Raw genomic sequence first — 26,545 nt, 5'->3', positions numbered from 1 at the left:
AGTTCAAACACAAAATTATGAGAACTCATTTCTGAAACAGAAGCTCTTTAGAAAACACTGTCAAGGGCCTGGACAAGACACCACCTCCTAAAGATTTTAACTGAAAAATAATATACACTTTGATTTCAATTTGAGTTTTTTAAAGTTTTAGTGATTCTCACAGATCAGCATACACACAGAGTAACAGACAGAAAGCACTGTGATGAAATGTTACCTGGTAAATTAGGGCAAGAGTATATAGATATTTATTTTTCTCCTTGCAACTTTTCTGTGAGTCTGAAATTTTTCAAGCTAAATAGGTAGGTAAAAAATAATTATGACTTTCATTATGTGAAAAACCAGAATTTGAACAAGGAAAGTGATTCAATTTCTATAGGTTTTTATGAAGGCAAAGAGAAGATTTATTAAGTTTGGGAATAAAAAAATAAAAATTATTTTGAAACACACTTCATTATAAAAATTATTTGAATGATTAATAAAATTATAAATAGGTAAAGGGAAAACTTCCAGAGTTTCACTATAAACAGACAAGAAATTACTTCTTTTTCCCTATATTGAGGACAGGGATGGCTATTATAATGTTCAGAGTGAAGGAGTACACCATTTAAACAAATAACTTATAGGGGAAACAAAGACTCACAATTTTGGCCCAAAAGATAAGGGGTCATCTGGAATACATAGTAAGAACCTCTATTAGCAGAAAAGATTTGCAGCAGTAACGGTGACAACATAAATATGCTAACTAAATGATTACTTGGAGAATGTGGCAACTCAGGTGGTTGGAGTCCTCTCATGGCCTTCCTGTTATGATTGGCCACAGGAGGACACGCACAAAGTACACAGAAAGAGAAGGGAATTCAGCCAAAGGCAATTGTTGAGACAAAGCAAAAAACAGATTTCAAGAATACAAATAAACTAATTACTGGTAAAAGGGTTTTCATATTCTGCCTGGAAAGATAACCAAAACTTAACCATTAAGGTATATTAGAAGAGGTAAAAATCATGTGAATAACTTTATAAATCATGAAGCAGAATGGGGGAAGGAAAGATTGCATTCAAACATGAAAATAGACCTTTGAGATTTCTTGCAAATATAAATGTCATAGAATCTGAACAAATTATAAGAAATAAGGCCACTTTGTCCAGTCTTTGTATTGAAGGTAAACTGGCAAACAAATCTGAGGATTGACTTGCATAGTATATCCTAATGTTTCAAAATTCTCTCTCTCTCTCTCTCTCTCTCTCTCTCTCTCTCTCCTTCTCTCTGTCACACACACACACTCAGGATTCTCCAGTTCTTTAAAAACTGGATAATACGAACATGTGGTGACAAAGAGCTGGGACCAAGGCAAGGCTTCTTTTGTAGGAAGCCTTCAGGAACTTTCTAGTTCCCCCTGGGCTCCACCTGCCTTCTCCAAAGTCTGATTCATCTCACCCCATTTCCATAACTCTCTGGACTCTTAGCAGAACTCTGCAAGCTCTGAGAGGGAGGGTAGAGAGAGAGACAGATGCAAGTAAACATGAGCTAACAGCTCATACTCTAGGCCCCTTGCCTCTGTTCCTGGATGATCCACACACTGTGCATGCTCTCCTCTCTATGCATGGAGTTGAGCAGGGTGGACATTTTCCAGGAGAATGTCTATTATTTATCAGCAACCATGAAAAAATCAGGGGCAACCAGCAAAGGGTAAGAGAGACCTGCAAATTAATAGTGCTGCACATTAATAGTGTTGTGGTAATATAAAATGTGACTTTTAAAAAATTCTGATTAAATTGAATTAAAAGAAAAACTCCTAGAATGAATCGGACTTATCTTTCCTGTCCTCATATATAAATACAAGACCAATGTAATTCCACATCATGTACAACGACAATAATATGATCCTAATTGGAACAAGTTATACTTATTCTACATATGTATAATATTTCAAAATATACTGTCATATTAAAAAAAATTTTAATTGAAAAAAAAAAGTAAATGCAAAAAGTTTCAAAGATTCTTTCCTGTAATATACCCATAGATTAAAGAGTCGGACTGAAAAAGTAATAATTGTGGTATGCACATAATGATAATCTTAAATCCTAACTCTTGGTAAATACTAATAATCTCTGTGTCTACTTTCCAATATTCACCAATCCAAAATATCTTCCTTGGCTTCACTTGCTAAGGAAAAGCATGCTACACCTTGCTGTGACAGGCAGCCACAGCTGCTGGGAGTCATGAACAGGGCCCGAAGAGACCCAGGAACTGCAGTGGTACAGTGTCCCCACCACCCAGGTCAGTGACTGTGGCTTTCAGGGTGGCTCGGTATTCAGAACGTACACTGTGGGTGTGTGGAGAACATGATTCCAATTTGCTCTAGTGGGCTCTTCTTCTGTTTTGTATTTTAAAAATAACGTGAAATTTCTAGGTAATAGCAAAGAGTTCAATCAAGTCTGAATTATCTGACCCTGTTTCAAAATATATGAGGCTTTAAGATGCTCCGTTTTTTTGTGCTTAAGTAACAATGTAAACAAATGAAAGCACCAAAAATATTCAAAAGTTCTGAAGAAAATTTTTCTTTCCTTTGGAATATTGCACAAAGGGATTCCTTTATTAATTATCTATTATCATCTGAGTAGATTTAACGTCATACTTCTTTTGAGAATCACTAATATACAGTTCATATTTGTGGGTCATTCAAGTTAGGAAAGGTATGAAGGCAGGAAGTAGAAGAAAAAGTAAAGTGAAAGTAAAGAGCAGTAGGGCAAAGGGATGAGAAAGCTGAGGGAAGTACTGGGATGTTCAGTTCCTGACCCAGTGTCACTCAGGACTGTTCAACATGGAAAACTTTAGGCCCCACCTAGACCTCCTAAATCCAAATCTCTGTTAATAAGACCTCCCAGGCAAGCTGTATGCACAGTGAAGTGTGAGAGGCAGCCCCTTACTCTCCACTGCTGGCTCTTTAATGTCCAGGGGAAATGTCAAGGTGAGAGATTCATAGACTGTCCTTACTGGGTGACCCTGGATAAGCTCCCTATATTCACTTTTTTTCCTCCTCTTTTTTCAGTGGAACTAGGGACTGAATTCAGTTCAAGTACCAGGCATGCTAGGTGAGTACTCCACCACTGAGCTGCACCCCTAGACCTTTCTCTTTGGAGACAGCATCTTGCTAAGTTGCAACTTGTGATCCTCCTGTCTTCGCTTCCCAAGAGCTAGGATTTCAAGCACAAACCACCACATCCAGCTTGAGCTCCATTTCTTCATCTGTAAAATGGAGATAATACTTTCTGTGTAGCAGGGTTGTTCTGAAGATTGAGTTGCTGAATAGCACCTTTCTAAGGTGTTGGGATAGAGCAATGAGTGTTCATTAGGGGTTTGTTTTGTTTTCTAAAATTTATGACAGTGGTATTTTATTAATTACAAGCTCAGTAGATATATTATTTTATAATATTATTATGTTAAGCTATTGAATTTGAATAATAAGCTTTATTTTTCTTAAGCAAACTAATAAACTAATTCTCAATACAAACTAAAAATTTAGATTATTTTCTCAGAATATGATGTTGGAATCATACATAAATAATGGAGGAAAGTATACAAATTCATAGAATAACTTCAATATGGATGAAGCTCTGAATAATTAATTACCTTCTCCCATCTTTAGCTGCAGATGTTATAGAAGGTTTGGGGTATCATTTCAAACCCTTGGAATACTTAACCTTCATGTCTAGTGGCAGGAACCCTATTAAACTGGGAAGGAAAGACCATTTGTAAAAGTGACTGAACACACCACTGGTGGCTGGTCTGAGTGTTCTGATTTTAGGTAAATTAAAAAGTAGCACAGATAAAACAAGGGGAAAGAGGGTTTTTCTGGATGAGGCGGGAGCTGTAGGTACAAAGCAAATGACATCTAAACCAATATAAAATGTCAAGAGCCACGCTGACAGATGGCAGAAGCTATCTAAAATTTAGCCATAAAGCTAAAAGCTTGGTGGCAGCCCTACTTACTCTTACTCTTACTCTCTCTCTCTCTCTCTCTCTCTCTCTCTCAAATTCTTACTGTCCCCACAGTTTCCCTGCCAGGTATACCGCAGGATGGTATGTGCGTAACCCATTGGGTTTGATGGCTGAGCATGTGGGCAAGTACAGGTTCTTTACTACTGAAACAGACTGAGGAAGGCAGTGGATGTCTAGGTCACAGGGGTGGGACTGAAGGAGGGCTGGCGGGTCTAGAGGCAGGGCAAGGGGCACACAGGCCTGGCATGTTCTCCTAGACACAAGGCTACTGGGTCATAAATAATCAGTGATCTGAGAGTGCTGAGTTAAAAAGACCAGAATCCCCATGTCACCCCAAAGACCCGACTTGGACTACCTGGAACACAGACAGTAAATCCTCTATGTGAATCTACCTGGAACATCAGTGGGAAGGGAAATACAAGCAAGTAGAATCAGGTTTAGCAGTGCAGACTCAAAACATACTTGCCAGGAATGAAAGTCATGACTTTATCATATTCTTTCTTTTTCCTTTCCAAAGCAAAAAACAAACAAACAAAAAAAAACAGAAGTTTCTGTTTTTCAATTTTGTTTGTATAAAAGAAGACTTTGCTATTCTGTCTCTGGAAAAAAAAAAAAAAAAAAAAAGAATGATTCTGTTCTGCTTCTCCATTCCCTAAATGTCTTCCTCTTTAAAACTTAAAAAGGTGTCTGTATTCAAAAGATCCAATTGCATTCTCTGGTATATCTGGCTGAAATTGCTAATGCAAAGCACTGTCTTCTAATCATCTTGGCTATCCCCAGTGGGACCCACTGGAAAGGGCCCGCAGCATCACCTGACAGATCTCACTTCTATCCAAGGATCCAAGGTCAGCCTTACCGGAGAGAAGCTGTGCTGCTGACAGTACTCACTGGGGTGCTGTGAGCTGGGACTACAACTGTAGCACCTAGATGCTGGGTGAGTGTGTTCTGGGCAGCACCCGGGCCTGCTGTGCTACCTGCTGCACCTGCAGTCTGCAGGCAGCTTCCTCAGCTCCAACAAACTCTTTTTTCAGAAAATAGTTCCATGGTAATCCATTGTATATCTGTACTGACTTGTCCCTCCCTCCACCCTGCTTTCTGCATAGCACTTACCATTCTACTATATAGTTCCTTCAGTTCTGGGCAAGCTCACCTCCCCTGCAAGTTTCTTGGGGTTACAGGTTCATTCATAACCACATACATAATTCCTTGAGACTTAAAACAGAGCATGGCACAGTACAGAGAAGAAAATTCTCTTTACAATAAGGGAACTTCATTATTATATTTTCAATTTAAAAAATAAAACTGGGGGGAGGCTTACAGGGTTGACATAGATATTAGCCATATGACAGAATGTTGTAAATTTTGAGGAAGTGGATAGCTGTCCATTAGTAGTTGGTATTATCAACACTGTTGCAGTTGAATGAAAAATGCTTGCTAAAAATGGCATAAGTGACAAACTTTTATAACTTCTAAAGCTTTATATTCTGAGTCTCCAAAGAGCAGACTTGACTTGTATTGTATGTATATATATGTGTGTATACACACACACACACACTCTAGAATTTCTATACTTCCTCAGTACAATCAACCTGCTGTGGATGAGAATTCGTCTCTTCTAAGAAACTCAGAGCAGTTTCCTCTCCAGACCTCCATGTGAAGGAGGCAAGAAGAGAAACCTCTCTCCAGGGCAAGCAGGTCCCGCTAGCACCGATGTGGCCAGAAAAGAGATGGGATCCTGGCTCTCCAGATGCTGAGTCTCTCCTTAGTGATGCAGAAGGACCTCTGTTCCTTTTCAAATACCTACAGTTGTTGCTTAGTCTTCAAGGTCTCAGAAATACAGACACTAAAAGTAATTCTCATTCGCAGGAAAGCCATTCAGTGGAGATCAGGTCTTACCCCTTGTTCACACTGGCATGGACTGCTGCAACAATACCTTCCAGGACCTGGAGGGGGTCCCTTGGCCCACCAAGGTTGTCACTGGCACCACTGTGAAAATAGAGAGCGGAGTGAAGAGGGTCATTCAAGCCTCACAAACGCACATGGTACTTACACTCAGATGAACCCAGAGGGAGTCCAGCACAGTGCATGATCTGCCATAGCCATTTGTGCTACAAGTGTGCCAAGTCCAATACTGGGTGCTAAGGATATGGAAATGGAACACTTCTTAAGGAGCATGTTTTGCTGTCAAGAGAACAAATCTACTTGCATTCCGTCACTGAAAACACATTCATTGAATATTAAATATGCAAGCCATTTAAAGTGTTAAATATGTAATAATCTTTGAGGTTATTACATTTGGACATTCTGAAAAACAAACAAACAGACAAACAACTAATATATACTTCTTGTTTACTAGGTACTGGGCACCACTAAGTGCTTTACCCATATTCTGCCATTTTATAATTCCCACTACCCACAGACAAATACTTTATTCTGCCCATTTTCCAGATGTGCCTGTGTAGAATTCCAGCAAATTCTGAAAATGCAACAGAGAAAAAGGAAGTTTAACCTGAGTTTCTGGGAGAATTGAAGTTTATGATTTCAATCAACTGCTGGCTTTGTTATTTTCCTGTCTTTGTCACTTTGCACCTACCAAGTCTTACTTTCTGAACAGTAAATATTATGAAAGTTGTCACCAGCAATTTCTTTTCCTTTGAAAAAGAGGCAGTTGAACTCAAGCTCCCTGTCCCTCCACTTCTGAAAGACTTAATGCACATCACTGAAGCTATCCCGTGTGCCACATAGACTATTGATCAGATCAGAACCAAACCTTGAGTGGTAGAACTGAGCGCAGGGAAGGAAAACAAAGTACAATTTATGTAAAGTGTTTATAACTGTAAAACTACAATATATCATAATTTTAATTATTAATGAAAATGTGCAATTTCAAGGAAATAAACTATATTTATCAAAACACTAATTTTTCAAAATGTTTATTTTTGTAAGTTTTATCTAAGGCTTGATTTAAAAAATAATAAAAGGATAACTATAAACCAAAAGGTACAAAAGTATCAAATAAATATCTGTCATCCTTTGAAAGAGAGTGGTTCATATAACCAGTGACCAAAAAAAAAACACAGTACAAAGCTTCATTAACTTGTTATTTCTAAAATAGCTATTCTATTTCATGTCTGTCCCTATATGTGAAATTTCCAGATACTTCAGAGCACTAAGGTGAAAACTGGATGAAGCTGGGGTAATTAAACTGATAAAGGCTCATTTGATTTCAGTTCAGCTGCAGAAAACTGACATGCATTTAATCAAAAAGTTCCTCAAGAGCAATACAGAATTACAAAGAATGCTTAAAAGGAGAATAAATTAAACACAACTAAATCTTTTAGCCTAATTGCATTATTCACAGAAAGCACTTGATGCCTCATTATTTTCTTAGCTTCACTTTCCCCTCTTTTCTAATCCTCTTGGATGCATTCCTACCAAGGCACCAGCATATTGACATGAAGCAAGAATTTCTCAGTTGTCAAGTTTGTGCCATTAGCTGCAGGTAAATAATGTCCTTAACAGATGTCTAGTTTCTTCAGTGTATGAATAACCTTATCTTATATGTTTCAAGTATCTCTCTCTCTTTTTTTTTTTCCCCCAGTACTGGGGACTGAACTTAGGACTTCATGCATGCATTGCATCACTTCATGAAAGTGCTCTACCACAGAGCTACACCACCAGCTGCCTGATTTACTTCAAAAGAAACTTCTGGAAACCATTTTTCCATTGCAACAAAGAAGGGATTTCAGAAAAGGCAAAATCTGAAAACCCACACTGAAGCCACAGGGCAGTGTGGCTCTTAGCTATATGCTCATGTGACATTTTGGACTTTCCCCTACTTCAAAAACGACTTAAGAGTTGGATGTAGTGTGCATGCCTGAAATTCCAGTTACTTGGGAAGATTCCAAGTTCAAGTCCAGCCTGGGCAACATCTTGAAATGACCCCATTTCGAAACATACACACAAATAAGGAATAATGTGAGGAGGGAAAGAAGGGCCACCAGAGGTTAGCTTCCTAACATGTACACTTTATACCAGTGAGAGAACATTTTCATGGTTCTCTATTCTCAAGATTTTTAAGAAATAAGACTTTGAGAACTCTAAAAATAATCTCTCACTTTAGTAAAGTGCTTGAAAATTTAAAGATTCTCTATACATGAGGATAGTTTAGCTTCATAACAACCACGAGGCGGGCATTCATTATTGGTAAAATGTTACCTTAGTTTTTCTTCAGTATTTACTCTTTAAAGCTTACCTCAAGACAGAAATTATTTTCATTATTGCACTCTGTACTACATCCTTGGGTGAGATGTCTAGAGGACCGACTGCCACCTCAAGTAGCTGCTGAATCATTCTTAGAGGCTGACCATCCAAACACATGGTCACAGCTTGGTCGTGAAGTTTCCCCTTTTCTGATCGGGATAGGTCATAGAGGTCACCGTATTTCTGCAGTATTTCCTGGAAAGACATGGTAGTCAACACCTAAATACCAGATGGAAATTAAATGTATCTATAAGCATGTAGTAAGACATAGTTAGAAGGCCCTAAATCCAAATAAATTACAACCATCACAGCACACCAAAGGGTCATGAATTGGTTATCGAAAGTTTAGGATCAAGGGCCACCCAGGCTTGATTGCAGATCAAGTTTTACCAAATTAATTAAATAGTAGGTCTTTGTGATCTGAAATTTCAGCATCTGTAAAGTGAGGTTGAAGAAAAGAGGACATGTGACTAGAGGGCATTGTGAGCATCAACTGACAGAATGATACAAAAGTCAGTCCTTTAGTACAATGTCCTCATAAAGCAAGACTTGGCAGCTGTGAGTGTCACCATTATTATTATTGTAGGATAGTCACATAATAGTTACAATCTATTGAACATCAACTCTATAATCCCAGGTGCTGCACATTTACTCAATAGATTTTAACTATTAAAATGGTTGCACACATGGTATCTAACTTAATACTTAAAATAATCCTGTAAGTAGTTTTAGTAAGCCCCATAGCATCAAAAAGGAAACTGAAGGCCAAAGTTTTTAAGTTACATTCTCAAAGTCACATGACTAGCAATTAATGGAGCTGGGATTAGAATCTAGAAAACTACCCCTCTGCCCCATGCCTCTCTTTATAACATCTGTAAGAACTGATGTTTCCACAAATAATTTAAGAACTAGGACATAAGCTACTGCTTTGTAGAATAACGAATACGGTTACTGAGTGACAGTAACACTTTCAGTTTCTTCAGTTTCCTTGGTGATCCTAAATATACTGCTTTGTTTTTCAAAACAACCATGTAATAATCTAGGAATGTTAGTTGGACTTTTTATGATATTAAAGATTTATGATTAATCTTTTGATTATTTAATAGCGGTATGTTCAACTGGATATTCTAGAGAGAGATTTGGAAGCACTTCCTGGTAAAATGAAAAGATGCCTCCCACAGGAGTGAGCAGAGGGAAGGTGGGAGTATGTGTGAAAGCAGATTGATCATGTTTTGTGGTTTTGTTTATATTTTTTTATTTTTGTAGCTGTAGATGAACACAATACTTTATTTTGTTTACTTTTATGTGGTGCTGAGGATCGAACCTAGTCTAGTACCTTATGGGTGCTAGGCAAGCTTTCTACCACTGAGCCACAAGCCCAACCCATGTTTTGGTAATTTTACTATTTTACTATTGTCTCCACTGTTTGAAAATTTTTATTAAAAAAAATCCCTATCAGGCAAAACAATCACTAATACCACATGAGAAGGGTGAATGGAGGCTCCATGGGATGAAGCTCTTCCACTTCCTTAGACTGCACCAGACTACATGCGGATACAATGTGTTCTTCATTTGTCATATAACTAAGCGGGTTAAAATCAAACTGAATTTAAAGGGGATAAATGTATGGGGCTGAAGATTATTCCCCACTTTTGTTATGAAAAGGGCCTCAATATTTCAGTAACCACGAGTATCCTCATATGATCTTCACATAGTTTGGCTGAATGAAATTTACAAGGAATGACATGGTACACTTCAGCCATAACCTAGAAGAAATGAGCAGATATGTTCTGCTAATAACCTCTTGAATCTACACAGATTATTCCAGCTGCTGAAGGACAACACTTGTTCCGAGAAGAGTGATGCTAACCCTCTGGATTTTTATTTAGTATAATCAGTTTAAAAAGTAAATAAGTAGCCGGGCATAGGGGTGCACGCCTGTAATCCCAGCTGCTTGGGAAGATAAGGCAGGAGAACCTCAAGTTCAAAGCCATCCTCAGCAACTTAGAAAGGCCCTAAGTACCCCAGTGAGAACCTGTCTCTAAATACAAAATAGGGCTAGGGATGAGGCTCAGTGGTTAAGCACCTCTGGGTTTAATCTCTGGTACTAACCCCCCAAAAAAGAAAGTAAACAAGAACTTAGAAACTTAATACTAATAAGTCTAAGTCACTTTTACTTAAATCAAGATTCAATCTTTACCCTAGTTCATATAATTATGAATTATGGTATCAAAAACATCAGCAGGATAAAATCAAGATTAGTAAAGTCAGTTTGATCCCTACAAAGGCTTCTATATTGTTCGTATCATTGTTTAATGGCATTCATTGTACACGTTAATAGGCACTGAAAAATACAAAATGAAATAAAATTGCTACCAAACTTCTCAATTCTTTCCATTATCTTTTTAATGAGGGTTTGCATTTATGTGTCTCATACAAATTTTGAAGCCTTCCATTTGTTTATTATCTGAATCCCTCTCCAGTGACTGATCTTTCTAGTCAAGAATTTTTTTTCTACAAGCCAAGGATATAAGTCAATAAATGTAATTTGAAAAAAACCAAAGAAGAGTTCACTGGCCACATATAGGTTCCTTTGCCACAGCACTAAAGGGCAGATAGAATAGTATTCATATACATAAACACTGTTTTCATTTACATAAAATCATTTACTTATTGATTTGTTAACCCTACAGTTACAAATAAGAATATCTAAACTCCCATGATGGTTAGAATACAGAACAAAATCTCTGAGGGCCTCAGAGGGTTTCTGGTGTCCTTGCACAGTGCTGACACCTGGGTCCTCAAACCCCAGTAAGGGCAAGGGCTCCTGAGCTCTAGGTGGCGTTTTGAGACACGGCCTCAACAAGAAAGTAAGGAGGAAAAATCTCACTAGCTATAAAATTCCTATCAATAATACTGTTATACTGGAAACATGTTACATTAATACAGGACAAGGAGGATGCATGTTTAAAAAAAAAACTGTTGAAGAAGGCACTGGAGGCTATTTCTGATTTTTTTTCTGAAAATTATGAGGAAAAAAAAAAATTATTAATCAATTGGAGAGCAAAGCACCCAGCAGCTGCAGGAGAAGCACCATCTTCAGTACTTGTGAACTTTGGGGACTCTCCTCTTCTGAGGCACGGGTCCAGGGCTCACTCAACACCTGCTATCCATTCCTCTCCCACCTCCCCGTTCTCTTCTTTCCCAGATAATACAGGTATCATCTGTAATAAGGGGCCCAAATTCCTTCAGATAGAAGTGACAGTCAAGTGATAATGAAAAGGTTAAAGGATAAAGGGTTGGACCATTTTCAAGAGTATCTGCAACTCTGAAAACCTGATTAACTACTGGTAGAGTTGAGTTTTTGTTTTTGTTTTTTTTTTTTTTGTTTTGTTTTTTTTGTTTTTTGTTTTTTTGTTTTTTGTTTTTTTTGAGAGGGGCTACCAGGGATTGAACCCAGGGGCACTTTACCAGTTTCATTCACATCTTTTTTTATTTTTTGAGATAGAGTCCTGCTAAGTTGCTGAGGCTGATCTCAAATGTGTGGCCATCCTGCCTCAGCCTCCTAAGGAGCTGGAATTACAGGCGAGCACATGCCACCTGCCTTGTAATTGGGATCTTAAGTGTTCTGCAAAGGTCCGTGTGTTAAAGTCTCCATCCCCCAGGTGGTGCTGGTGGAACCTTTAGCGGGTTGGCCCAGTGAGTGTTCCTTAGGGCACCAAGAGCAGGACTCTATATCACCAATAGTGGGACTCTAGCTCATTTTTCTCTGTTGCTTCCTGGACACGAGGTGAAAGCTTCCGCACTCCTGCCATCGTGTGCAGCCCCAGGTCCAGAGCAATGGGACCAACTGATCACAGACAGAAACCTTGAAAACTAGGAAGCAAAATAAACCATTTATTAGTTGATTATCTCAGGTATTTGTTACAGTAATGGAAGTTGGCACAACTACCAGCATAGCTTTTAAAGGAAAGAAACAAAGGCACACTCTGATATTGCAGTGAGTGGGTGTACAGCAGTTTCCATTCATTACCTGATCACTATTCTTCAGAGAAAGGATGAAGCTATGATGCAGAGTTTCCAGGTGGGCAAGTGATTTCTCCAGATGATTCAAAGTATCCACATAGGTAACTTTAGAATCATTAGCTTCCTGAATGTCTTCTTCTGAATTTCTTTTCTTTGGCTTCTCAATAAAATGTTTGACTATTTTAATGGTTTTTCTAGTCATCTCTTCACGTGCTTCCACAGACAGCTTTTTTAAAAAAAGGCATTAAACAACATTGAGACAAACCAGTCTTACATTATTATATATGGCATATTCAATAAGGCATTAGTAAGGTAGTGAGAATAAAAGTGAAATTTTAATATCAACAATGTAACCAATGAACAGGATTTTCACTAGTTTTTCTTTTATAGAAGAAAACAAAAACAGTGAGGTACCATTTGTACTATTAAATTAGAAATACAGGTTTCAAAATGATAATAATCAACTAGGCAATACTGGGATAGACAAACCAATATTCACACTGACTGTCAGTTACAAGGCAAAAATGAGTCATTTCTAAAACCATAATTTCTAGTTCTGATCATTTATTATAAGGAAATAATTCAAAAGAAATATAGGTATGAAGATTTTAACTAGAACAAGTCTCTAAAAAGAAAACTTCAAAAGCAATCTAATTGACATGAGAAATTATGACTAGTTTATGACAAATTACTGGTTAGCATATTATGCAGTCATTAAAACTGAAATTAGAAAAACAGCATAGCTATTTTGAAAAACACTTATCATAAAATGTTAAATTTTAGAGATCAGGATATTAAAAATCCTCTAAATCAACTTACATTAAAATATAAATGATATCTATACATAATATAGATATATTTTATGCAAAAAATATGCATACATAAAAAATTCAGTTGTCTGTGCATATATTTATATATACATATGTGTGTATATACATGTACATGAGTATACATGTGTGCATATGCATATGTCTACATACACATACATGCACATATGTATATTAATAAATACCAAAAAATAGTGACTGTGAAGGTATTGGGATTATGAACATTTTTTTCTTCTCTGCTTTCCAAACATTCTGCAACAATGCACTCATTCATTAACATGTGTCAGGCTGTGTTTGGTTTGCAGGGGTTATATTTTTCTAATAATTTTAAAAATATTAGGCTTACTTACCCTCATGAATACAAAATAGAAGTCTAAACTTTGTCCATTTTGATAGAGAAACTAGATACCTCTGAGTAATACTTGGTGCCCTCTGAAGCCCTGCTGATTTGTGTTGTTTTAGATTCTGGATGTTAGCTTATTGTCAACTAACTACTCAAGCCCATTTTTACATATCCTTAAAAGCACTTTGTGTTGAGAGAGAGAGAGAGAGAAAGAGAGAGAGAGAGAGAGAGAGAAAAGTCCTAAGACAAAAATATCAATTTTCCCTATTATTTCTTCTTTTCTTTCCCACAGTACTGGGAATTGAAAAAAGACTGCTGTTCCACTGAACCACTGAGCTATATCCCTAGTCCTTTGAATTTTATTTTTGAGACGGGTCTTGCTAAGTTGCTGAGGCTGGCCTTGAACCTGCAATCCCCCTGCCTCAGCTTCCTGAATTGCTGGGATTTCAGGTGTGCACCACTGTGCCCAACTTCCCTAGTATTTCTTAAAATCAGTCATTGTACATCTCTGGCTATTCTGAAAAGTAGGAATAGGCTTAAATAGAAGATATCAGTGGCCACACTAGGAGGTGTACAATAACCCTCCATTTCTTATCTGCTACCTCCAAGTCACTCTACCCAGAATTATTAGCTCTGAATAGTGAAACCTGACATTTTCTTAATCCCACATAAATACTGATAAAAGGTTTCTTTAGGAAAGTACTATTTCCATTGAATTGTAACTTTTTTTTTTTTTTTTTACTTTGCAAATGTAGCTTTAAAACAAGTTGCATTGCCTCTACTTCTTAGACTTCTGCCTCTAGGCACCTGTACCCCATGTAAATTTATGATTACACAAATGGTACACCTTTACTCCATGTACAAACAGAGAAACAACATGTATCCCATTTGTTTACAACAAAAAAAAGAATAAATAGATTAAAAGAAACTTAAGATATATATATATATATATATATATATATATATACACTGAATTATGCAGTTCTCTCTTTTCCTCAACAAACTGTGAACACCTCCAAGTGGTTTAGAAATACAAGACATTAGAACCGTGTTTAGTTCAAAGGACTCCCCTTCCTCTACCATGTGCATGGAGAGACTAAGATCAGGAGAGTTAAGTGAAAAGAGTAAAAACTGCAACCCAGAGCACATGGTTACCCAGGGCATGCTTCCTACCACTGTCCCTCACACAGCTGCCTCTTGTTTACCTCTGCACCCTCGCAGGCTCTGCCAGCATATGCTGCTTAAATGCAGACTGAGAATCAATATTGTATGTGAATCCTTTCTTTCTATTATATTTGTTTCTCCAAGAAATAAAATTTAGAGAATTACTTGGATATATCAGTTTGCAAATACTCTTCCTGGCCTATTATGCAGTGAGGAAGATAATAAACAGGCAAGACAGTAAGGGAAAGCCGGTGATTTACAGGTGCAGGAAGTGTTCCTGGAAGAAATAATGGGTTCCCAAGTCCTTCGGTCTAGATGCAGTCTTTGTTGTCCAAGGCTTAACCTGCCATTGCCAACCAACCCTGGAATGGATGCATGGCAAGCAGGAAGCACACTAAACTCAAAGCCTATGCCTAATACTGAATACCAGGGTGACTGCAGGCAACTTGACAAAGTACTTCAAAGCCTTAGTTGTCTTCACTTAAAAAATATGAAAAATGTCAACTACTATCTAATGTCATTTTAAAAATTAAGTGAGATATAATACATAAAACAACCAGCACAAAACCTTCCTCATAGCAAGTACTCAATAAATTGAAGCTGAATTTTAATTTGGCCAACTGATAAAATACACAGCCAACCCCTACTTGTTGGTTTTTCATTTGCTTAATGCACTGTCATCTAATTCTCTTTTTTTTTTGTTAATTTTTTTTTATTTTTACAGACTGCATTTTGATTCATTGTATACAAATGGGGTACATCTTTTCATGTCTATGGCTGTACACAATGTAGATTCATACCGTTCATATAATCATACATGTACACAGGGTAATGATGTCTGTCTCATTCCACCATTTTTCATACACCCTTCATTTCCCTCTATGTAATCTAAAGTTCCTCCATTCTTCTCTCACCCCCACCCCTCTTTCAGAAGAGCCATTTTAAAACATCTTCTCAAAGTTCTCAGCATAAAACACAAGGATCTTCACAAGCCAAGTCCAAAAAACCAACTCCCTAGCCTTATAATTGTAAGCCACAACCTAGGTCCCAGCCTGACTTATCATTCCCAGTTGTCATTATGCACCTGTTGTCTCAATGAAATGCTGGCTTCCCTCTTCTTAGCAAGGCCAATTTCTAGTCATGTTTCAATATCAAACATAACAGACTCATGAGCTTCTTCAGCCCCTACAGGAAGTTCATTGGCAAGTTGTCTGCTCTATATGCCTAAACCACTTCTTACATTCACTGCTGAGTCTGGAGCTCACACTGAACAGTGCTGTCATGAAACTTGCTGCCAATCATGAGAGGCAAAGTGACTGTTTTCAGGAGTTAAAACTGACCTCATTACCCCAGAATCATCAGAAAAGGCATTTTCCCTATTTTAAGTGATCCTTTAAAATAACTAAATAACCTTGATATAAATAAATACAGCCTAACTTTCCTGAGATAACCAGGAACTCCAAGCAGCAGAATGCTAATATGAAAAAGATGGAAGGACTTTTCTTTCAAGTTTTTCACCACTTCGTAAAAACAGGTTTACTGCTGAAAGACTCCAAAATGTGATTAAGAAATACAATTTTAACACTGAATGTATATCTAGCTGATTTATTTTATTTAAAAATGTCCATGATGAGTGGTACAGAAGTAAAAGAAAAAAAAAAAAAAAAGATTAAAGAAATGTTCCAGAGTAAGAAACAGCTATTTCTTTTCTATACCTGGTGGCTATGCAGTACCTTTATTCTTAAAATTCTTTTTGAAGTCCATAGCATTAACATATCATTCATATACATTATTACTATAATGATAAATGAAGATTCTTTTTTACTATTTCTATAGTAATTAATTGCTATAAATGTAGATTTTGTGAAATTATTCCATCACTCAATAAAGAAGTATTGAGTATCTATTTCCCAGGCCCCACAGAAAATGGAGATAAAATCATGAGCTAGACTCATCAAAAAACCACAAATATTTGGGGCCAAGACAGTGGAGGCAGAACACAGCTGGAGTCAGTTATGACTTTAGCAAATCTTACTGGGGTCTAGCTTCAAAATAAACCTAAACTCTAAGCCTTCCAATGCCTTCCCTCCCAGCACTGTTCTCAAGACACCATCAGCCTCATAGAGTGCTGCAATGGTAGAAGGTGCCTCCCTGTAAGACAGAGCGGTGCATGCCGAACACAAGCATTCCATCTGCTCCACTGCATTTCTCAACGTCCTTGCAGTCAGGCAAAGCCATGCTCCAGCCAATTAGATCTAAGCAGAAGTGACATGTGTTATTTCTGAGCCAAAGCAACAAAAAGCTCACATGGATCTTTATCCATTCTCCCTTCTTTCTCAACCATAGCAACTGAGGAGCATGCAGGGCCCAGAAGGTGCTAAAACATGCAAAGCTTCCATCACCCTTCCATCATCATAAGTGACTTTGTGTCAGAGTCCTTTGCAGTCTCTTACTGAATTAGGAAAACAAAGGAATATTAATCTTCTGTTGAGACACTATACATACACCTCAGTCTATTCTGACATACACCATGTACTAAGAGTAAGGCAATATGTGGCTCTGGTTTTCAGATCAGATGTTGCAAAAAATAGTAATCTTGTATGCTCTAATAAAATATTTAACAAAACTGTTGCCCATGGTAACATCATGTGCAGATCATATCCCTAATAAACTTGTGGCACCAGAGAGATTGGAAAATGGAACACTGGTAGCATGTGCTGGATGTTACAGGGTGCTGTGGTTAACTATCACAAGAAAGAAATGACATTGTTCAGATAGCAGGTAGGGCCAAAATGAAGCTGCAAAATAGCAGAAATTCAGGGTCTTACGGAGTTAAAAAAAAATTCTAAATCTAGATTCCAGTAGTAAAGATAAGATTGAGAATCCACAGATAACAAATGCCAGGTAAAACCTTTAGGAGATTTAAAGTGCTTCAGGGGAAAGATAAACCAAGGGTGTGACATCTCGTAAATTCTTTCGATTGGTCAAAATGACTCAGGGCAGAGATTCAATTAATGATGTGGTCTTTCACAGACACCTGACAGCTTTAAGGTAGCTCCTTTTAAATTGAGAGACAATGTATGGGGGTGATACATCAAAGATATATAGTATCTGAGAAAAATGTCTCAAAAACAAATAAGCAAACAAAAAAAGCCTGGAGATGTGGTTACGGGCATGTGTTGGTAAAAGATATCAAATCTAAAGTAGCAGAGATATTTTAAACACACAGATTGGATAATGCCACTCCACTGCTCAGATTTACTTACTACTTTCCGTTCACTAAGAATAAACCCCTTGGCTGGGGTTGTAGCTCAAAGGTAGAGCTCTCGCTTCATGCATGTGAGGCACTGGGTTCGATTCTCAGCACCACATAAAAATAAAAAAAGGTATCTATAATTAAACATATTAAAAAAAAAATAAACTTTGCCTTCAAGGCCGTGTTAAGTCCTTGAGTGATCTGCTCCACACCTCCCTCCCTCTGTAATACATTCCTTCCTTTACCCACGCTGTCATTCCACTAAAAACACACCAACCCCTCTGTCCCTCAGAGCCCCTGCTCTTATGGGCTCTGCTTGAAATGCTCTCCCAGGCATCCTACTTAGGACTTGACACAAATGTCATCTTTCCTGGGATGCTTCCCTGGCCACTCTAACACCCCATGTGCCCTCAACGACTCTTTCTCCTGGACCTTTATTTTTCCTTCGTAACTAACCTACTGGGTTTCTATCTGTTCACTGGTGCCTCAGAAGCACTCCCAGAGTGACTGAGGCTCAGACATAAGAGATACCCTGCGAACTGAGAGTTGAACTCAGTGAACTCAGAGTTTCAGAAAGAACTGCAAAAGCACAGGTGCAGAAGTAGGAAGGCCCATGCTGCACAGGAGGTCGAACAGTAGAGCACTGTATCGTTTAGACAGGGCAGGAGAGCGAAGGGCCAGAGGTACGCTCTGGAGCCCATGGGAGTCGGTTACATATTCTTTAGATTATTTGGGTTTTGCGATCCTCTAAAAAGATATAAAAGCCAGTGTTACCTAAGAGCTGTACAAAAGGCAATGAGCTAAACTTAACCTGTGGGTCCGAGTGTACTAACCCCTGACTTATAATCCAAAAGCTATAGCTGGAAAGAGAAGGTGAGAAGTAACTGTAAGTGGATGCCAGGTTGACTGGGAAGTCTGACTGGGAAGCTCCTGAGCAACGGTATACATTAAGGACAGTTTTACATGAAGATGGCCTTTAGAGCCCCATTTTTAAAACACTGTGAGAAGATCCACTTTCTAAGAAAAATATGGGACTTCAGTTATCTGAGAAAATAAATCTCATCGCTTCTCGGGTCTCCCTTACCTATCCTTCCAGAAGCAGTTCATGAGTTCACTTCTCTGGGGAATCCGCACTGACAGCTTCTTCCTAGGTGCCAAACCACTCCCATGCCCTCCTAAGGCACTCTGTGCTCACCTATGTCAAAGAGAATAACACGCCACACCTCCACCTTCTGGTTACTTATGCATCTTCTTAACTAAACAAGGAGATCCTTCAGGTAGAAATGGTGTTTTCTCTTTGTATTCCTAGCACCCAGTACGATGTCTAGTACTTTAAAAACCAACAGTAAATGACTGCTAATTATTGAACATTATGATTAATGTAAATGTTAAAAGTGTAAATAAAACACAGAACTTTAAAGGTGCAATAAAATTCCATGTTCTCAACATATCCCAAGATACCCATGGTCTGAAATGCTCTAAAAGTTCCAGATCACCTAGTAATTCTGCAGAATCCTATTCCTGTAAAGAGGTCCAAGAAGACAGGGACTGTAAAAGGACAGTTAAAAGACTTCAAACAAAGATCAGGCCTAAATGTATGGCAAGAGAAGAATGACAGGTTATAGGGATCAAAAGTCATGCAGGAGGCGATCCAAGATGGCAGACTAGAGGGTGACTGCATCCAGTCACTCCAGAACCCAGGATTCTGGAAGAAGGGGAGGCATTGAAAGACTCGGTCTAAAATAGAACCACGAGGTGAGTCTCCCCCACCCGGTGAAGCTCGGCCCGGGGCGGCAAGCCCAGATTCGGGCAGCTTGTTAGAGTAGGGCAGGGCAGATAGAGTCTCCCCCAGGCAGCCCTGAGCACTCCGGTGGTGGGCTCCTCCTACAGGGCCAGATTCTCCAGCTTCACGGAGCAGGCCCCCCAGTGAAAGCCTTTCTGCACAGAACCAACTCCAAGTCCCTGAACCAGCACAAGGCCAGCTCCGGCCCACCCGCAGGATGCTTCACAGACCAGGACAAGGCAGCCAGGGACTTCCCCAAGTAGCCCGGCTCCCTCCAGCGGGAAGCGCCTTTCTAGGCTAGCTTCTCGGAGCAGACCCTCCAGTGAGAGCCTTTCTACACAGAGCCAACCACAAGTCCCCAAGCTAACGGAGAGCTCTGACCCACAAGCAGCCTCTGGGACCAGGGTAGGGCAGCCAGAGACCTCTCCAGGTCTCTTTCCCTGGAGCCAGTAGTGGACTAGGGGCAGCTTTCTTTGGAAGCACTGCATTATCAAGTTACTCCAAGACTTCAGGCTACTGAAGGCTGGGAGGTGATACACTGGAAATCTACAAGGACACTATAAACCAATAGAGGAAATCTGCAATATCAGAGTCCCACTGACATCTGACCAATATGAGAAAACAAGGGAAGAAAATGTCCCAAACAAACCTAGACACTATATCAATAAAGCCCAATGGCAGCACAGCAGAAGAAATGTCAGAAAGGGAGTTCAGAATGTACATAATTAAAACAATCAGGGAAGCAAACGAGGAGATGAAAGAGCAAATGCAGGCATTGAAGGAGGAGATGAAAGAGCAAATGCAGGCATTAAATGATCACACCAATTAACCGTTAAAAGAGCAAATAAGGGAAGCAAAAGAACATTTCAATAAAGAGTTAGAGATACTGAAAAACAAACAAACAGAAATCCTTGAAATGAAGGAAACAATAAACCAAGTTAAAAACTCCATAGAAAACATAACCAATAGAATAGAACACCTGGAAGACAGAACCTCAGATATTGAAGACAAAATATTTAATCTTGAAAACAAAGTTGACCAAACAGAAAAGATGGTAAGAAATCATGAACAGAATCTACAAGAATTATGGGATATCATGAAAAGGCCAAATTTAAGAATTCTCGGGATTGAGGAAGGCTTAGAGAAACAAACCAAAGGAATGAACAATCTACTCAGTGAAATAATATCAGAAAATTTCCCAAATCTGATGAAATGGAAAACCAAGTACAAGAGGCTTATAGGACTCCAAATATACAAAATTACAACAGTCCCACACCAAGGCACATTATTATGAAAATACCTAACATACAAAATAAAGGCAGAATTTTAAAGGCCGCGAGAGAAAAGAATCTGATTACATTCAGGGGGAAACCAATATGGATATCAGCAGATTTTTCAATCCAGACCCTAAAAGCTAGAAGGGCCTGGAACAACATTACCAAGCCCTGACAGAAAACGGATGCCAACCAAGAATCTTATACCCAGCAAAACTTACTTTCAGATTTGACGATGAGATAAGATCCTTCCATGATAAACAAAAGCTAAAGGAATTTACAAAAAGAAAGCCGGCATTACAGAACATTCTCAGAAAAATATTCCATGAGGAAGAGATGAAAAACAACGATGCAAATCAGCCACGGGAGGAACTAGCCTAACGGAATAGCCAAATAAAGGAGAAACCAAATCATGTCAAAAACCAAAAATGAGTCAAATGACTGGGAATACAAATCATATCACAATAATAACCGTGAATGTTAATGGCCTGAACTCATCAATCAAAAGACATAGACTGGCAGATTGGATTAAAAAGAAAAATCCAACAATATGCTGGCTGCAAGAGACTCATCTCATAGGAAGAGATACCCATAGACTAAAGGTGAAAGGATGGGAAAAAACATACCATGCACACGGACACAGCAAAAAAGCTGGAGTATCCATCCTCATTTCAGATAATGTGGACTTCAAGCCAAAACTAGTCAGAAGGGATAAAGAAGGACATTTCATACTGCTTAAGGGAAGCATAAATCAGCAAGACATAACAATTATAAATATCTATGCCCCAAACATTGGCTCATCCATGTACGTCAAACAAATCCTTCTCAATTCCAGAAATCAAATAGACCACAACACAATAATACTTGGCGATTTTAACACACCTCTCTCACCGCTAGATAGATCGTCCAAACAAAAATTAAATAAAGAAACCATAGATCTCAATAACACACAATCAACAATTTAGACTTAATCGACTTATATAGAATATACCATCCAACAAAGAACAAATACACTTTCTTCTCAGCAGCACATGGATCCTTCTCTAAAATAGACCATGTTTTATGCCACAAAGCTACTGTTAGCAAATACAAGAGGATAGAGATACTACCTTGTACTCTATCAGATCATAATGGACTGAAATTAGAAATAAATGACAGAATAAAAAACAGAAACTTCTCCAATACTTGGAGATTAAATAATACACTATTATACGATGAATGGATAACAGAAGACATCAGGAGGAAAATTAAAAAATTCTTAGAAGTAAATAAGAACAAAGACATATCAAAATCTCTGGGACACTATGAAAGTAGTACTTACAGGAAGATTTATTTCATGGGGCGCATTCAACAAAAGAAGTAATCAACAAATAAATGACTTAACATTACAGCTCAAAGCCCTAGAAAAAGAAGAGCAGACCAACACCAAAAGTAGTAGAAGACAGGAAATAGTTAAAATCAGATCCGAAATCAACGAAATTGAAACAAAAGAAACAATCAGAAAAATTAACAAAATAAATAGTTGGTTCTTTGAAAAAATTAACAAAATTGATAAACCCTTAGCCACACTAACAAAGAGAAAGAGGGAGAAAACTCAAATTACTACAATTCGGAATGAACAAGGAAATATCACAACAGACACGAGTGAAATACAAAACATAATTAGAAGCTATTTTGAAAATCTATACTCCAACAAAACAGAAAACCTCGAAGACATCAACAAGTTTCTAGAGACATATGAATTACCTAAACTGAAGGAGGAGGACATACACAACTTAAATAAATCAATTTCAAGCAATGAAATAGAAGAGGTCATCAAAAGCCTACCAACAAAGAAAAGTCCGGGACCAGATGGGTTCTCAGCCGAGTTCTACAAAACCTTTAAAGAAGAGCTCATTCCAATACTCCTCAAAGTATTCCATAAAATAGAAGAGGAGGGAACCCTCCCAAACTCATTCTATGAAGCCAATATCACCCTGATACCTAAACCAGTCAGAGACACTTCGAGGAAGGAAAATTTCAGACCAATATCCTTAATGAACATCGACGCAAAAATTCTCAACAAAATTTTAGCAAATCGCATACAAAAATATATTTAAAAGATAGTGCACCACGATCAAGTGGGTTTTATCCCAGGGATGCAAGGTTGGTTCAACATCCGGAAATCAATAAATGTCATTCACCATATCAACAGACTAAAAGCTAAGAATCACATGATTATTTCAATCGATGCAGAAAAAGCATTTGATAAAATACAGCATCCCTTCATGCTCAAAACAGTAGAAAAAATTGGGGTAGTGGGAACATTCCTTAACATTGTGAAGGCCATCTATGCTAAGCCCATGGCCAATATCATTCTAAATGGTGAAAAACTGAAAGCATTCCCCCTAAAAACTGGAACAAGGCAGGGATGCCCTCTTTCACCACTTCTATTCAACATCGTTCTTGAGACTCTAGCCAGAGCAATTAGCCAAACCAAAGAAATTAATGGGATATGAATTGGAAAAGAAGAACTCAAACTATCCCTGTTCGCTGATGAAATGATTATATATTTAGAGGAACCTGGAAATTCCACCAGAAAACTCTTAGAACTCATAAGTGAATTCAGTAAAGTAGCAGGTTACAAGATCAATGCTCATAAATTCAATGCATTTTTATAGGTAAGTGATGAATCTTCAGAAAGAGAAATTAGGAAAACTACCCCATTCACAACAGCATCAAAAAAAAAAAAAATAAAACACTTGGGAATCAATCTCACAAAAGAGGTGAAAGACCTCTACAATGAGAACTACAGTACACTAAAGAAAGAAATTAAAGAAAACCTTAGAAGATGGAAAGATCTCCCCTGTTCATGGATAGGAAGAATTAATATTGTCAAAATGGCCATACTACCAAAAGTGCTATACAGATTCAATGCAATTCCAATTACAATCTCAATGATGTACCTTACAGAAATAGAGCAAGCAATTATGAAATTCATCTGGAAGAATAAGAAACCCAGAATAGCTAAAGCAATCCTCAGTAGAAAGAGTGAAGCAGGGGGTATCGCAATACCAGATCTTCAACTCTATTACAAAGCAATAGTAACAAAAACGGCATGGTATTGGTAACCAAAATAGACAGGTAGATCAATGGTACAGAATAGAGGACATGGACACAAACCCAAATAAATACAATTTTCTCATACTACACAAAGGTGCCAAAAATATGCAATGGAGAAAAGATAGCCTCTTCAACAAATGGTGCTGGGAAAACTGGAAAACCATATGCAACAGAATGAAATTAAACCCCTATCTCTCACCCTGCACAAAACTCAACTCAAAATGGATCAAGGACCTTGGAATCAGACCAGAGACCCTGCATCTTATAGAAGAAAAAGTAGGTCCAAACCTTCAACTTGGCTTAGGAGCAGACTTCCTTAACAGGACTCCCATAGCACAAGAAATAAAAGCAAGAATCAACAACTGGGATAGATTCAAACTAAAAAGCTTTCTCTCAGCAAAGGAAACTATCAGCAATGTGAAGAGAGAGCCTACAGAGTGGGAGAATATCTTTGTCACTCATACTTCAGATAGAGTGCTAAGTTCCAGAATCTATAAAGAACTCAAAAAACTCTACACCAAGAATACAAATAATCCAATCAACAAATGGGCTAAGGAAGTGAACAGACACTTCACAGAAGATGATGTACAAGCAATCAACAGACATATGAAAAACTGTTCAACATCTCTAATAATAAAAGAAATGCAAATCAAAACTACCCTAAGATTTCATCTCACCCCAATCAGAATGGCGATTATCAAGAACACAAGCAACAACAGGTATTGGCGAGGATGTGGGGAAAAAGGTACACTCATACATTGCTGGTGGGGTTGCAAATTAGTGCAGCCACTCTGAAAAGCAGTATGGAGATTCCTCAGAAAGCTTGGAATGGAACCACCATTTGACCCAGCTATCCCACTGCTTGGCCTATACCCAAAGGACTTAAAATCAGCATACTACAGAGATTCAGCCACATCAATGTTCATAGTTGCTCAATTCACCATAGCCAGCTGTGGAACCAACCTAGATGCCCCTCAGTTGATGAATGGATAAAGAAACTGTGGCATATATATACAATGGAATATTACTCCTCCATGAAGAATGATAAAATTATGGCATTTGCAGGCAAATGGATGAAATTGGAGAATATCATGCTAAGTGAGATAAGCCAATCTCAAAAAACTAAAGGACGAATGATCTCGCTGATAAGCGGTAGAGGACATATAATGGGGGGTAGGAGGGGTTAGCGTTAGGGTTAGGGTTAGGGATAAGGGGGGTGGTAAGAATGGAGGAAGGAAGGACTGTATAGAGGGAAAAGAGAGGTGGGAGGGGTGGGGGGAAGGGAAAAAATAATAGAATGAATCAAACAACATTGCCCTATGTAAATTTATGATTTTTAATAAATAAAAAAAAAGAAAGTCATGCAGGAAAAGGTACGAGGACATCAAACTACTGACGGCTTTCCAATTATTCATTCATTGTACATTCACTGAGTACACATTGTACATCTGTCCTAGGCTAGGTCCTGGTTACAAACGCAATTAAATAAGTCCCTGCCCCTGGATATGTCAAAAAGATAAGAGATACAACGCAAAAAGCATCACCATCATACAACTATGGTGCTGTGAAATTAGATAAAACAGTGCCTGCCTGTAATCCCAGCAACTCACAGGAGACTGAAGCAGGAGAATCACAAGTTCAAGGTCAACAACTTAGCTAGACCCTGTCTCAAAATAAAGAATGAAAAAGGCTGGGGATGTAGTTCAGTGGGTAAAGTGCCCCTGGGTCCAATCCCTGTACCATTCTCTTCCACACACGCACACACACACACACAAAAAAAACCCTCCTAAGATGCTATGGAAGCCTTAGAAGGACATTCTATCCAGACTGGAGGTGAGGGGCAGATGAGTCCATGAAAGGGTTGCTGCAGGCAAATATCTCTAAGGAGCGACCTCAAAAGTGAATAGGAACTAAGATAGGAAAGGAAGAAGGTGAAGAGGTCAACAGTCAAAGGAGCAGGCAGGGGGCCTGGCAGTGCATGGGCTTGACTAGAGTGAAGGGCAAGGAAAGGTCTGCCAGAGAGAGAGAGAGAAGTGATGCAGGGAGGACATCACCAGGGCCCCATGGCACAGGCTGATGACACTGCCCTTCACACATGGAAAGGATGTAAGCAGGAGACTGACGCCGTCTAGATCAGTTTTTAGGCGATGACTCAATGCAGAATTCAGCAAGATAACGTCCATCATTGGCAGGCACTTTAAGGCTAATAAGTTCTGCTAAGCAAACTTTCTTTTCTGTTATTGTTAATGAACACAGCATGACTTTGAACCTAAGGCTGACATTTATAAAATGGCAGGTGACTTAAGAAAACACAGTGGATACCTATAGAGTGAGGTGGAAAAATCAGAGCTTACCTACAGTTTATGCTGCTAAAAGCAACTATATAAAATAACAGGAAAGTCAAGAGCAAACTTCCTGATATATTTTTAGCATCTAAGTTGAGAGACTCAAAACAATTTCTTTGAGGAATGAAGGCTAGACAGATATTCTTTGTAGGTTCCCATTTA

The 26,545-nt window shown here is 38.4% G+C and overlaps 1 protein-coding gene across 1 annotated transcript in view; it reads right to left on the bottom strand.

Moving 5' to 3' along the window:
* NBAS (NBAS subunit of NRZ tethering complex) overlaps window positions 1-26,545 on the bottom strand; it is a 343,098-nt gene that overhangs the window by 39,798 nt on the left and 276,755 nt on the right. Inside the window, exons 45-47 of the mRNA XM_079111365.1 lie at window positions 12,297-12,515; window positions 8,256-8,458; window positions 5,897-5,986 (exon numbers count right to left, since the gene is read on the bottom strand). Of these exons, the coding sequence (XP_078967491.1) occupies window positions 5,897-5,986; window positions 8,256-8,458; window positions 12,297-12,515 (512 nt within the window). The remainder of the gene's footprint in view (window positions 1-5,896; window positions 5,987-8,255; window positions 8,459-12,296; window positions 12,516-26,545) is intronic.

This window comes from Sciurus vulgaris (assembly GCF_902686455.1).
Source record: "Sciurus vulgaris genome assembly, chromosome: 14".
In the NCBI taxonomy this organism is placed as follows: domain Eukaryota; kingdom Metazoa; phylum Chordata; class Mammalia; order Rodentia; family Sciuridae; genus Sciurus; species Sciurus vulgaris.
This window is presented reverse-complemented; position numbering and strand designations above follow the sequence as displayed.